Source organism: Oryzias latipes, chromosome 23, assembly GCF_053564925.1.
Source record: "Oryzias latipes strain Hd-rR chromosome 23, Olatipes_Hd-rR_3.1".
Taxonomy (NCBI): domain Eukaryota; kingdom Metazoa; phylum Chordata; class Actinopteri; order Beloniformes; family Adrianichthyidae; genus Oryzias; species Oryzias latipes.
This window is the reverse complement of record NC_136259.1, coordinates 18,455,856-18,470,614: the sequence shown is the minus strand read 5'-3', so window position 1 is coordinate 18,470,614 and position 14,759 is coordinate 18,455,856. Positions and strand designations below refer to the sequence as shown.

The window sequence follows — 14,759 nt, the reverse complement described above, 5'->3', positions numbered from 1 at the left end:
TGCCTTGTTTGCAGTTTTAAACATTCACAACCTGTTTATACATTGCTGAATGTGTAAATTGGTAAGTTCAAACACAGGGTTTGGAGGATGAGGGGAAAACAAAATAGATGCATGTTATCTGCAGTTTCTGTAGACATTTTTAAAACTGGCTGCCAACAAAAAGATGTTTATTCCATATTAAGAGTGTTAATGAGATGCCAAGAAAGCTGCTTGAGTTTTGAGGCTTTAGAAATGAGAATTTTCTCAACTTGACAGCTTCCTTAAAGGTTTTCACTTAAATAAAAATACAATTTACAACGACTTTTACATGGGATTTCTCCTTTTTCAGATTACAGTCTCCAGTAGTTGATCAAAATCAGAACGGAGCAACGTGTTTTGAGTTTAATGTGCAGACAAGTAATGCAGAAATAGAAGGTGGGGGTTACCTGTGTTATATAAGGGGGTGGATGGGCAGCACATACCGCTTTCTAGAGAGCGTGTGGGCTCGTTCTCTGTGTGAGAAAGTCTGGCAGGGGGGGCGCACCTGTCTTTACAAGACAATATTATTTTTCTGGCGGATTTTTTAAAAAAATTAGGAACCTATTACCACAAACCAGGTGCTCCATAGTTGGAATCCGATTAAACTTTCACTCAGGGAAACCGCTTCAAACGTGCTTGAAGAAGACTGCGTTGCGCGCATAGATGGAAATTGGGCGACTTTTTGCGCGCCGCTGCTGTGGTACGCCGCGTCTTTCCGCGCGCTGAAGATGTCGAGGAAGATACAACAGTTGGGGGAGTTTTGTTTCTGGAAGCCTTCTTTGGTCGGTGGGAGATTTGTGACACTTTGCATCCTCTCCGGCGGGTATGGTTGCCTAGATGGACCTCCACAATAAAAGCGGCTGTTAATGGATGAACCGAGTGTTCTGCAGGTATCGAACCTCCAACCCGGATCACCTTGTTCCCGTGCGGATTCCTGAACGTTTGCATGATTTATATCACAACTTATTTTTTAATCCCCCAAACCTGCGGTTCTCACCAAAGTTTTCTGACTGGGGTTTATTATTATTATAAATTTAAAGGAATTCTGACCCCCCCCCCCCCCCCCCCCCCCCTGCAGATTGTCGGTTGGATCGTGTAGCTTCCGCACACTTGAAAGAGTTGCTACCTAAATCTCGTCGGCTCTGATGGGACTCCGGCATTCGTCGCGGTGTTTGCTGCTTCGGCGGAAGATGGCGGACGCGGACAGCTCGGAGGTAGGGACCTTGTGGTGTCCTGTAGCCGGTAAAAGCGGATCCAGGACACTTAGTGCGTTATCACTTCTTCTGAAAAGACTCTATATGTTTGATGTACATCTTTTTCCCCTCATCATTGGTTTTTAGTTTGTGGAAGTCGGGCTTAAAGCAAAGTATGTTTCTCAGTGTCCTGCAGATGTTGCGGCTGAGTCTGCAATAAAATAGCTTGCTGGTATTATTATAGTGGCAGATAGGATGCTATGTTTCTAGAAAAAAGGCATTTGGACTTAAAAAAATGCAGATGCATGGATGTGCAGTGCTATTTTTGTCCGCTGTCCTTGGTGCTGAATCCGAACGTGCCTCTCTTGGGGAATAGTCTTCATAGATTCTCACCATTTGCAGTCTGACATGTCAAAAACTAGTGTGGACATTATATACTTCATTTATTCTATTAATCTTCTCTCTATATATTAATTATTTAAGTTCTTCTTTCCCTGTTCCTTCTTCACAGAGGCAACAGCCTGTCATGTCTCCCGCTTCCCAGTCTGCTCAGCCTCCCTTAATGCCTAAACCAGTGCCTACTACCCACCACGTGCCCTGTATCCCCCACACACCTCATGTAGGAGCTCTGGCCACCTGTCCCAGCCGAGGCAAGATTGCCAAGTTCATCAGCCCTGAGGAAATGACATCACGGGACTACTACTTTGACTCCTATGCTCACTTTGGCATACACGAGGTAGGCAGATTAGGCTCCCAGCAGGAGGTTTGGTATGATCAGAATAAAAGAATGATGCCAGATGTCTCCTGCTAATTCTGCCAAGAACTTTGAACCGTAACAGCATGATTTTCTCTGCTGATTTTAATTCACGATTTCTACTGAGACCAATGTTTTATTACTACAATTAATTTTTTAAAATTGTCTTTAATATTAATTTAGTAACAAACAAAACCAAGAAAACAATGTGTATTAGCAAAATGCAAGAAAGATTTTTGTTAAAACCTTTTAGACACAACCAAATTTAATTGTAAATATCCCAAGATATATCAAAATATTTCAATCTCTCCAAAAAAAAGAAAAAGAAAAAAACTTTAAGAGTTTATTCTTTCAAATTAAAAGCTTTTGTCCGCCTACACAATTTCAAAATATATATTTTAGTAGTTCCCAAGGGAATATTGAGACTGATTGTCTATCTTAATGAAATGTGGCCCACAAAAAGGACACCGTTCTACATTTTTTTAAAATGAAAAAGCACCCCCAGAGGCTCAATAATGAGCCATTATTAGCTTACATCAATGAAAACTATCTCGGTCACCATCTTACAAACAACTGCAGTGAACTGCGGATGCTTTAGCCTAACTAATGACCTTCTTGTGAGGGCAAGATGGTGGAAAAGTTTGGGAACACAAAGAGCTTTCTTTTTTTTTTTAAGTTGTATCCATGTTTAGCATGTGGGTCAGCTTTTTGTCAGCTTGCAGACAAAAGAGTGTCCTGCTTTAAGAGTTCAAGGCGAGATGGAGAGAAAGTGGGATGTGTGATTGGGTTAAGGGAAATGAATATCAGGTGGTTCCCAAAGGCTTTGTCTATTTCTTGTCTATTTCAAGAAGCTTCTCTTCTCTGACTCGAGCTTTTGACCTAAATTCTGCCTTTTCTACCTCATCATATTGTGAAAATTGTGCTTACTACATTTGAATTTGCTTTGTCACGTTTTAAAAATACAATTGATTTTCCTCTTTTTTATGTTTCATAGCTCTAAAGATTGTGTCTTTGATGCAGGAGATGTTAAAAGACGAGGTGCGGACGCTGACGTACCGGAACGCCATGTACCACAACAAGCACGTGTTCAAAGATAAAATCGTCCTGGATGTTGGCAGTGGTACAGGCATCCTCTCCATGTTCGCAGCCAATGCTGGTGCCAAACACGTGTATGGGGTGAGACAAATAGGTGCACCCTCAGTCCGCAAACAGATGCTCTTATGTGGCAGCTGTCTGGGTTGTTTTTGTTTCTACTAAAGACAGAATAAAACAGAAATCTTTTTTTTTGCATTGCTGTTGTTATTGAAAAAATTGACACGTTTTATCAGAATACTTGCATTACTGTCGAGTGCCAGCAAAAAATCAATTTAAATGTTATGATTACAGTAAAATAAAGTAGTACAAAGATTTTAAAAAAGCAAGAAGAAAATATGTTAGTGTAGATTTAATTGTTTATGAAAACTGGAATTATATAACAGCACTAGGTAAACAGGATTAGTCTATCAAACACCAAATGAAGATTAAAAAAAATGTATATATACAGTACAGACCAAAAATTAAGACACACCTTCTCATTCAAAGAGTTTTCTTTATTTTCATGACAAGGAAAATTGTAGAGTCACACTGTAGGCATCAAAATTAAGATATGTGGAATTATTTACATAAAAAAAGAGTGAAACAACCAAAAATATGTCATATTGTAGGTTCTTCATAGTAGCCACCTTTTGATTTGATTACTGCTTTGCGCACTCTTGGCATTCTCTTGATGAGCTTCAAAGTCACCTGAAATGGTGTGCCCTGTCAGGTTTAATAAGTGTGATTTCTTGCCTTATAAATGGGGCTGGGACCATCAGTTGTGTTGTGCAGAAGTCAGGCGGATACACAGCTGATAGTCTGACTGAATAGACTGTTAGAATTTGTGTTAAAAAAAGCAGCTAAGCACAGATAAACGGGTGGCCATCATTACTTTAAGAAATGAAGGTCAGTTAGTCCGAAAAATTAGGAAAACTTTGAAAGTGTCCCCAAGTGCAGTCACAAAAACCATGAAGCACTACAAAGAAACTGGCTCACATGCAGACCGCCCCAGGAAAGGAAGACCAAGAGTCACCTCTGCTGTGGAGGATAAATTCATCCAAGTCTCCAGTCTCAGAAATGGCAGGTTAACAGCAGCTCAGATTAGAGAGCAGGTCAATGGCACACAGAGTTCTAACAGCAGACACATCTCTACAACAACTGTTCAAAGGAGACTGTGTGAATCAGGCCTTCATGGTAGAATATCTGCTAGGAAACCACTGCTACAGAAAGGCAACAAGCAGAAGAGACTTGTTTGGGCTAAAGAACACAAGGAATGGACATTAGACCAGTGGAAATCTGGGCTTTGGTCTGATGAGTCCAAATTGGAGATTTTTGGTTCCAACCACCTTGTCTTTGTGCAACGCAGAAAAGGTGAACGGATGGACTCTACATGCCTGGTTCCCAACGTGAAGCATGGAGGAGGGAGGGGAGGTGTGATGGTGTGGGGGTGCTTTGCTGGTGACACTGTTTGGGATTTAGTCAAAATTGAAGGCATACTGTACCAGCATAGCTACCACAGCATCTTGCAGCGGCATGCTATTCCATCCGCTTTGTGTTTAGTTGGACCATCATTTATTTTTCAACAGGACAATGACCCCAAACACACCTCCAGGCTGTGTAAGGGCTATTTGACCAAGAAGGAGAGTGATGGGGTGCTGCGCCAAATGACCTTGAGATGATTTGGGGTGAGCTGGACCGCAGAGTGAAGAAAAAAGGGTCAACAAGTGCTAAGCATCTCTGGGAACTCCTCTTAAAGCTCATCAAGAGAACGCAAAGAATGTGCAAAGCAGTAATCAAAGCAAAAGGTGGCTACTATGAAGAACCTAGAATATGACATATTTTCAGTTGTTTCACACTTTTTTGTTATGTATATAATTTAACATGAGTTAATTTATAGTTTTTATGCCTTCATCTACAATTTTCATAGTCATGAAAATAAAGAAAACTCTTTGTATGAGGTTTGTCCAAACTTTTGGTCTGTACTGTGTGTGTGTATATATATATATATATATATATATATATATATATATATATATATATATATATATATATATATATATATATATATATATATATATATATATATATATATATATATATATATATTTAAAAAGACTTCACCTTAATGCTTTTATGTCTTGCTTTTTTTTCTTTGACTAAGAGCTCATTTTTGTTTGATTCTGAACATAGGTACAAAGTGTCTAAATATTAATGACTAATGTAAGTAATGTCAAATTAATTTAGGGGGATTTTGAACATTTGTTGGGTGCAAATATACAAAATAAAAATAAAAAAGGTTATATTTTAGAGGTAAAGACTGATATAACTATTAACTTCCCAGATATCTACCACAGCATATACCACAGTGAAGGTAAAACACATACCGGTAATTGCATTTTTCTCACCTTTGAAAGAAATATGACAAATCAAGGATCTTTTCATAAACGTATCAGTTGCATTTATCATATTACAGTATAGATAGATAATAGTTATCCCAGGTATGGAATTAGAGTAGTTTATGTGAATAAATCCTCAAAAAAGGGGGGAAAAGTGGTCAATAACGTCTTTGCTGCACATGTGTTTCTCCATTTTTCTCTTTTTAAAGTTGCAATTAAAAAACAACAACATCCTATATGTGATGCATTGTGTGAAACTACTTCTTAAGTTCTCATCCAATATGTTGTCTTTGTGCGTACAGATTGAATGCTCGAGTATATCTGAATACTCAGAGAAGATAATCAAGTCAAACCACATGCACAATGGTGAGTTGGGTTCACCATTTCTCATTTCCCAGTATTTACGTGGGTCTGTCTAAATGCAGAAGCGTGCAGTGACATCAGGGTTAGGAGGAGCGTGGAAAATCTGCATACTTCCACTATTATGGTCACGCATGTCAGTGTTGGTCACGGCTGTGCTGGTTAACTGGCAGCTCGTTTCTAAAGTCAAATAATCATCATCTTAGCCATCAATCTAAATTCCTCCAGCGTGGCAGACTTCCTTTGTGGAATACCACCCTGAAACTGACACATGGAGTACAGAGAGTTGGTCCTTCAAAAGTGTGACTTCAGACAGGATTTGTTTTAATATTTTACATTGAAAATGTGATTTTTAACTGTAGTTTTACCTGTTACCTACAGAACTCAACTTAATAACAACCATAGTTTATAAATATTAATAATTATCTGAAGAAATTTATTATTACAGAAAAATAAGACTCAGAAAACACGACATCAAAAATACATGTATGAAAGTGAAAAACAAAATTATTTTCTGCTGTTTTGTGTCTATCACAGCCATCACCATCTTCAAGGGCAAGGTGGAAGAGGTGGAGCTGCCAGTGGAGAAGGTGGACATCATCATCTCCGAGTGGATGGGCTACTGTCTGTTCTATGAGTCCATGCTGAACACCGTCATCTTTGCCAGGGACAAGTGGCTGGTACGAGGGGCCGCTGGAGGCCAGAAGATTGTTTTTCAGTCTTCAATGAGGGGATCTTTAACATGTCTGACATAATTACAGACTACAGAGAGATTAAAGGGTTAGGATTATATAACAAGATTGAAAGCTAATTATCAGATTATTTCATTTTTTTGGCATCAATGAGGCTTTAAACCCGTTGTGTCTACACCCCCCTGTGTTCCTCCTCATTAGTGAAGTGTAGAGATGATGCTGTGTGTACATTGTGCACCTAACATTCTTTTTGTTTCCAGAAACCTGGAGGCCTGATGTTTCCTGACAGAGCTGCTCTCTATGTGGTAGCCATCGAAGACAGGCAGTACAAGGACTTTAAGATTCATTGTTAGTAATTATTCATAATTTTTTTGTTTTTTTTTAGCTCTGTCTCTGTAAGCCAATTGTTAAGGTGAACCATTTTGTCATATTCTGAAACATTAGAGAGTAAGCATTAAAAGTAAAGTGATTTTTTTTCGTTATTTCCTTTTAAAAAGGACAAGTATTTTGAAATTGAAGCGATTTAAGAGGAAAACAAAACATTGTTTTTTAAGATTTAAAAATATAAAATCTAGGGGGGAAAAAAGTCCTGCCTAATAAAATACCCATAGGGTTGTTTTCAATGACAAGAGCTGTAAAGGGGACCCCAAAGGGCTTTTCTGGGAAAATTTGCTTTCCTTGTGACAAAATTCCTGATATGCAGAACACACAGATCAGATCTCTGTCAAATTCCTCACATGTAAACATTTTTGTCCCTTTTGCAGTTTTTATTTGAAATGTCATTAATTATTTGCTATATTCACTAACCATATGTTACCCAACCATATCGTTTTTTTTATTTCTAAACAATATGAAAGTGACATTTACTATTTCTTTTTGTAGAATTCATAACAAAGAGTTCATAAAACACATTTTCGTCATTCCAATGTTCTCATAATCCTTAAGAAGTTAAAGGAAACAATTAATACAAATAGAACCACTATTGGGTCTTTAAAAAAACGCTGATAGAAAATGCCTTAACAAAATGTAATATTCTTCTTAACTCTCTGCATGTGTTTTAATAGCTGTCACAGTGGGAGTTCTGTTCTTAACTTAGTAATCCACATCAAAGTATTAAAATTAAAGGTGTAAATCGGTCTTGTATTTGGCATTGAATCTGGGTCAAAGTTTTCTATCGCCACACAGGTGGCTTTCTGAGTTTTATTACAACTCAAACAGGGCCAGAGGAGGACATTCTTTCACATAAATCCCCTAAAAATTGAGTCCAACCAAACGGAAATTTCCAGCTTCAAAAGATTTCTTCATTGTTTTGCTTAAAGTTATTTTAGAGAAAATTTGATTTTTCTACAGAGAACTAATACTGTCTAAGCAGGGTAGGACCTCATCTGTCAATACTGTGGATCCCACTAGTCTTGGTTTAAAACTGAACAGTGTTACACTATTGAACAGAATTGTGCGGAAAAAGGTTGTATTCCTACTGCAAGCTAGTAAATTTGCATTATAAGTGTCAAAATTAAAGAAGTATTTAATTTTATTGCTTTATTTTATTACACTTTATTTATTAAAAGCTAAGTAAACGGTTGATTTATTTTCAAATCATGGTGAAAATGAATTGTGGCATCTTTGGTTATCACTCCCTACAACTTGGCACTTTCTTTGTAAATATCTGAAAATTCTACAACAAATTTATATTTTGATTGACGTTGGCATGTTTGCAGGGTGGGAGAACGTGTATGGCTTTGACATGAGCTGCATTCGCAACATCGCCATCAAAGAGCCTCTGGTGGACGTGGTTGACCACAAGCAGGTGGTGACTAACTCTTGCCTTCTTAAGGTTGGTCTAAGTTTATTTTTTCCCCGACATGAGGGTGGTTGTCACGTCTTTTTTTTTCTTCTTCCCAGCCAGCTAGAATCCTTCATCTACTGAGAAACTTTTATGGTGTTGCTCCAAAAATAATCATGAATTCTCCAACAATTTAGGAACACCGAGCATTTCCAGCAGTGCTGTACATTTACTATCTGCTGAGACTATATTCTAGCACATAATAGAGGTTTGTGGTGGGCTGTAATAGACTGCAGCTCTATTTCCATGCTTGAGGATACAACGGTGGCTTTTCTTTCATGTCACAAATGAACAGCGAATGAGAGCACTGGCAGAGGTGATGGCTGTTTTTGTTCATCTCCTCTACCTTTTTGTCATTACTTTCAATGCCCCTCTCTCGAGTGTATGAAACGCTTCTTTCCATTTCGATTATCTGATGCTGCCATTTCTCTATCTCTCTATAACTTTTCGTCTCCTTGTAATCACTCGTTTTTCCTCCCTTCGTCTGCTTCGATCGCGGCTTTTAACAATGCCAGGCCTCACCGGTCTTAACAAACAGGGAGGTCCGATTCCATTTCACTCGGGAGCAGGCTTTGAGTCGTAGCTCACAATGAATTGGTTTTTCCATCACTTCAGTAGTCAGTAGTAGTGTTAAGAAAGGTAATTCATAGATTAGGTTGAAGGGCGGCTAATCAGTTAGCTGTTGACATCCTGTCTGAAAATGAATTCTCACTTCCCATTCCTCTTGACTCTGTTAAGGGGTCACTCATGTCCCCTGTTGCCAGCCACTTCTTAAATCAAAGTGTCATTCATCCCTCACATTCTAAATGTTTTCTTTTTAACTTTGATTTGCCACAATTTGCCACATAAGATACAGGCCTATCGTGCTAGCGCTGCGTGGTCAGCCAAGATGAACAGGTTGTTGAGTAAATGTGCTCACACCTGCCCCTTCCTGCTATTTTGGTTTCCCAGATGCCCAGAGGGTAAAAAAAAAAAAAAATGTCATGCTCATCTGCGACGCTGTATTCATGAGACGGTGCTTCATGTGGCACACACACACACAGGAACCGTCCCTCCCTAGAAGACTGAAGGAGGACACCCACACAGCATGTGTACTGTTAGCAGGCTTCGCTTGCCAGCCGTGACTCAACCTGTGGGCTTTCACACAAAAATACTCTCACATGGACAATGACTGGGGTAATTAATCAAAAGACTTTGGCACAGACATGCAGTGCATTTGCAAGAGATGGCAATTTTGTGGCGGCAGGTTTCTGTCCCTGCATTTCTGTGAAAAAAAAAAAAAGCCCTACTTGGGTATATTCTTTTAATTTTTTAGGAGGTGGACATCTACACTGTGAAGCCAGAAGACCTGTCCTTTACCTCAGCCTTCTGTCTGCAGATCCAGCGCAACCATTACGTCCACGCTTTAGTCACTTATTTCAACATAGAGTTCACCAAATGCCACAAAAAGACCGGCTTCTCCACAGGTGAGGCGTCTCCCTCCATTTTTTTCTTATCTTTTTTTTTGTTTTTTTGTCTAAGAACTGAATAAGAGTCAGTTTTCTGGACCCAAACTGATCACACATTACGCAACAAGACAGTCACAATACAATATGTCTGCCTTGTTGAAGCAGCAGACGGGTTTCATTGTAGCATTTAGAGATGTGGGAGCAAACTGCATTCAAGCATTAAGTTATCTCTTAGATAGTAATAAATTATGGCTGTTGGTAGAATTTTGGCCTTGTACTCAACACAGAGGAAGAGTTGGTGTTTTTAAGTTGACAGAATCAAGTGAAATAAAAAAAAACAGCAATTTCAGGCACAGAAATCTTAGGATCAGTTTCCACATTTTTAATATTTAGAAAATTCTAGTATGACAATTTGTCCAGCTAATAGATTACTTAAAACTACTGCAATAGAACTGATTAGTCTTCCCAGAAGTCTCTCATAAGGTAAACATCTGATCAGATAATTTAGAGATGAAAAGACAAACTCTGAATAAAATTGTGTTTTTGGTGTTTTTATAACACGGGGCACTTTGGCACTTTTCTGAAGATGGAGGATAAAAAGAAAACAAGGCTTAAATCTACGTTTCTGAATATTACTATATTCGAGAGACCTTTTCAAAACACGGAAGGGCCATTCGTTTGAAAATCAGTCACGAAGGAGAAATTATTAATTCGTTTGTGTCCGGACGGAATTTGACTTTCATATGTTGGAATAGAGAAGTGACAGAAAGTCTGGATTTGCACCACTTAGACATTTTGCACCAAGACTTTTCCAAATGTAAGCTGTCAGCGCGTCCGTGAACACGCATCCCATGCCCCGTGTGTACGTAGCATGACGGGCTGTAAGCTAGTGGGAGAGAGTATAAACAGTGATTTCTAATGAACTTCTGCTGCTCTGCAGAAACTATGTCCTAGAAAACAACAGAGGTTTTTGGATAATGGCTAAAAACAGCAAGAGAACACTGGGAATGCTTTGAAAAAGATGATTGGAGTGGGTCTTTAAATATTTCTTAGTACTTATGTAATAAAACCAACAAACTCAATGTAAGAGACTGAAGATTTCACTAAAATAAAAAAATATTTTAGAACTAATTGACTTTACTTTTCCAAAAAGTGAAATTCTTTGATGTTTTTACAGTATTCTGAAGCGGGCGTTTGCCAACTTCACATTCCTGTCCATTCTGCAGCTATGTGGGCGTTAAACATCCCAAATTAGATTTTTTTTTCTTTTTTTACAACATTTTTCTGATAATGCGTGATCCCAACTGTTTTTGTGCCAGTAAAACCACCATTCAACGCAAGCAGTTACATAAACCTGTGCTAATACATTCCACCATCCATCCACTGCTTACATAATGTTGTGTAGAGGAGGTTCTATGTTTGGATGTGTGTGTTGGCCCGAGGCAGAGCATCACTGAAGGAGCTCTCTCGCCTATCTGCCTCTGTATTCCTTCCATTTGGATGCCTGGATCTCTGCCAGTTTACTTTTGTATTCCTTCCATGTTTACATATCTTAGACAGTTTAGGGCCCACCAGAAACGTACAGGACATATTTCACAAACTCCATTTACTTCTTCTTCTTCTTGTTCCTTCCTTCTATTTCACCCCATTCCCTTTTAACCTCATTTCACCTGTGCTCTTTTCCTGTCTCACCTCTTCCTGTTTCCATCATCCCATTTCTTTTTTTTTTAATTTTATTTCTCTGCTCTCCCCCTGTCCTCAGCTCCAGATGCTCCCAGCACACACTGGAAACAGACTGTTTTTTATTTGGAGGACTACTTGACAGTCAAAAAAGGAGAGGAGATATTTGGTAGCCTGTCTGTCAGGCCCAATGAGAAGAATGTGGTAAGACTCAAGAGTTCAGATTACAAAAAACACTGGTTTGATTCAGACGATTCAGATTACAAATGAAAACACTATTTTTATGAAATACCCAGTAAAAAATACTACATTGACTCTTTTTTAAACATTAGTTGCTTTGTTTTTTTTTTAAAGCTCTTTGAAATGCATTTTAAAATGCAGAAAGAAATGTCAAGGATAGGAAGAGAACATCTTTAAAAAATAAGTTTATCTTTCCACATAAGATGATATTTTATTTAGGCTTCCCAACCTTTATTCCACTTCATTGAAAGCAAAAATTTAAATTCAATAATTAAAAACTTTTGGGATGAATTCTCAAGCATTTGTGGCAGAGTAGTTGTAAATCCCCATTCATGTTGTTTGTATGGAGTCCTATACTGTTCATAATTAAATAAATAAATATTTAATTAAATAAATAAATATGACCTCATGCAAATACACAATCAACCAATAAATCTCTCATAAATATATAAAAATAATAATTTAAATAATTAATTTTAAATAATTTTAAATCTGTGTGCAGGTTTTTCACCATTTCATGATCTTTTTATATATTTATGAGAGATTTATTGGTTGATTGTGTATTTGCATGAGGTCATATTTATTTATTTAATTAAATATTTATTTATTTAATTATGTACAGTATAGGACTCCATATGTTTGTGCTTCACATTGTACTTCTTTCTAATTTGTATTATTAACATTATTTATTATTATTTTTTACATTTATAGTAAAGAAAATACCATTGGACTGAATTGTAATGTTTATTCTATCATTTCTAATATGTAATTAAACTAAACTAAAACTCTTTACTGCAGCAATTAAAGCAAATATTTACTTCAATAGCAGCTCCTCTGAAGCCTATTATCTCAAATTTAAGCTTTAAAACATAAAAAAATAAAATAAAAACAAAACTGAGAATAAAAAGGAATAAAAGCCAAAAATGTGTATTTTAATACTTGTTTTTTTAATTAGTAAGTTATGTTCTCATAAGCAAAGAGTTCCTCGTACTTGCATTTTTGTGTTCTCTTTGGATATTTGAGTTTTGGTTGCTTAACCTGCACATTACCTTGATTTTAAATATTTGTCAATTGCATAATTTCCAAATGTTTCTAGACGTAGCCTACATGATAATCTGAAATGACATTTTATGTCTAGTTTAACAATAATGTTGATCTACAATGTTGATCTCAGTCTTTTTACTTCCGTTCTATTTCCATTTTTCACAGCGCGACCTTGAGTTCACGTTGGAGCTGGACTTTAAAGGACAACTATGTGAAGCTGCCATTTCCCATGATTATAAAATGCGCTGAAAGCAAACGAAAAGCCAAGAAGCGACCCAACTCTGAGCCCCCGCCCCTCTAACAAATGACAAACAGTTAGAAAGATGGGCGAGGGGCTTCGAGTGAGCACTCTGATGCATTTCTATTATGGTACAAGACAGCAATTTGATCAAGATGGATTTACAAGTGCGTCTCAACAATTTACAAAATCTATCCAAAAAGTTTTATCTCAGTTATTTAGTTTAAAAACAAAAACTCCTATATTTAAATGGAATCATTACAGGCAGAGAGACCTGGCTGCAGACAAGATGGTGTTGAGAATTGTAGAAAACCTTTCATTAAAGCTTAAATTAGGAAAATCCATAACTGTTAGAGTCACCAGTTAAAATAACACATGTCCCTCATCCCTCCGTCAGATGGGGATTTGGCGCTGGGGGTCTTCCCTTTTTACTCACTGCTACTGAGGGAGTCCTGGTTAGTTTCTTTTCCTCTGCTTAGTAATCCGCGTAAATTCAGCAGGTCGTCTCGTCTGATCTAAGGTTGAACTCACATCCAAATACTAGAGTCATCCTCCAAAAAAAAAAAAAAAAAGATAGGCGGTTCTGTCAGAAAACCTGGAAATAGTGCCAGGTCTTCTCTCTACCATTGACTCTGTTGGTTCTCCTTTAATAGTGGACAGCACTCATTTACTTGTGAAAAGTCACATCCTTCTTTTTCCAGTTCTGTTTGAGCAGTTGTAGCACAGCAGTGAGCCCAGCACCTTGTCCTTTCCAATATGGTGCTCAACTTTGCATACGCAGCACAGCGACTCTATCCTATACAACTCATGTTTTTTTTTTTTTAACTTGTCCTGTCCAACAGCTGGGCAGGCAGATGAGAGCTGAGGGCCTCTTGCTCTTGGACATATTTTACTTTAACAATAGTGGTTATTAATCTTCATACAAACCAGAGGTATGTCTGAATAAACCCCTTTTGTAATTGAGGCCAACCTTTATTAATTTCAACCATGTTTGATAATCTTGGGTGTTGGACCGGACGGAAAAGGAAAGAAGGGAAGAAGAGAGAGGGAAGTTAGAGAGAGGGGGGGGTAGGAGGGTGATAATAGGAGGGGAGGGGGGATAAGACCATGAAGCAACTCATGGTTAATGTCTGCAGCCAGGTCCCCTTGAATTTCAGTCCTCAAAGGTCAGTGTCCTTTTTTCCTGCCCTTGCTGCTTCTCATTCAGCTTTACAGAGTTTTAATTTTCTATTAATCTAAATAAAATAAATAAAACACCAGCAATTTATCAATCTATATGTAATGCATCAATATGTCATGTTTGTTTTTTATTTTAAACTAAATTACTGAGAAAAATAAAACATGTTGAAAATATTCTAATACATTGAAATGCACTTGTAAAAAATAAACATATCACTTAAGTATAATTTTTAGGCAGGTTAAAGTGTAGGGAACGTTGAATATTGTGTGGATGGTTTAGTGCCATTCTGTTTAGCAGATTACCGGTGATGCAGTGAATCGTGTGATGCAGTCCGACAGTGGCCGGTGTGATCCAAACAAGCAAGTATCTTCTCAGCAATAGTGCCATCAAATGATGGACAGGTGCACATCCTTGAATGTAACGTCCTACATGATCTTGATTTTTCTCCTGTGGAAATGTTTAAGCTTTATTATTAGGAAATGCAAAAGAAAATAAAAGCAGTTTAACTGTTACCATGTCATTGCAACAAATGAAAATAAAGAAATTGATAACTGTAATGGTAAAAATTTCCAAATTGTGTGTTTCGTCTGGAGCCAACA

The 14,759-nt window shown here is 37.7% G+C and overlaps 1 protein-coding gene across 2 annotated transcripts; it reads left to right on the top strand.

Moving 5' to 3' along the window:
* Nucleotides 1-462: 462 nt before the first annotated feature.
* Nucleotides 463-14,726, top strand: prmt8b (protein arginine methyltransferase 8b). 2 transcript variants are annotated; one of them, XM_004083165.5, is made up of 11 exons: nt 463-908; nt 1,097-1,232; nt 1,723-1,947; nt 2,986-3,141; nt 5,738-5,801; nt 6,333-6,475; nt 6,748-6,835; nt 8,206-8,321; nt 9,646-9,796; nt 11,541-11,662; nt 12,908-14,726. In XM_004083165.5, the coding sequence occupies exons 2-11, from the start codon at nt 1,164-1,166 to the stop codon at nt 12,989-12,991; spliced, it is 1,218 nt and encodes a 405-aa protein (XP_004083213.1). In that variant the 5' UTR covers nt 463-908; nt 1,097-1,163; the 3' UTR covers nt 12,992-14,726. The 2 variants fall into 2 exon arrangements, with proteins under 2 accessions (XP_004083213.1, XP_011489450.1); XM_011491148.4 differs by having other exon boundaries at nt 494-908; nt 9,709-9,796; nt 12,908-13,244.
* Nucleotides 14,727-14,759: the final 33 nt, after the last annotated feature.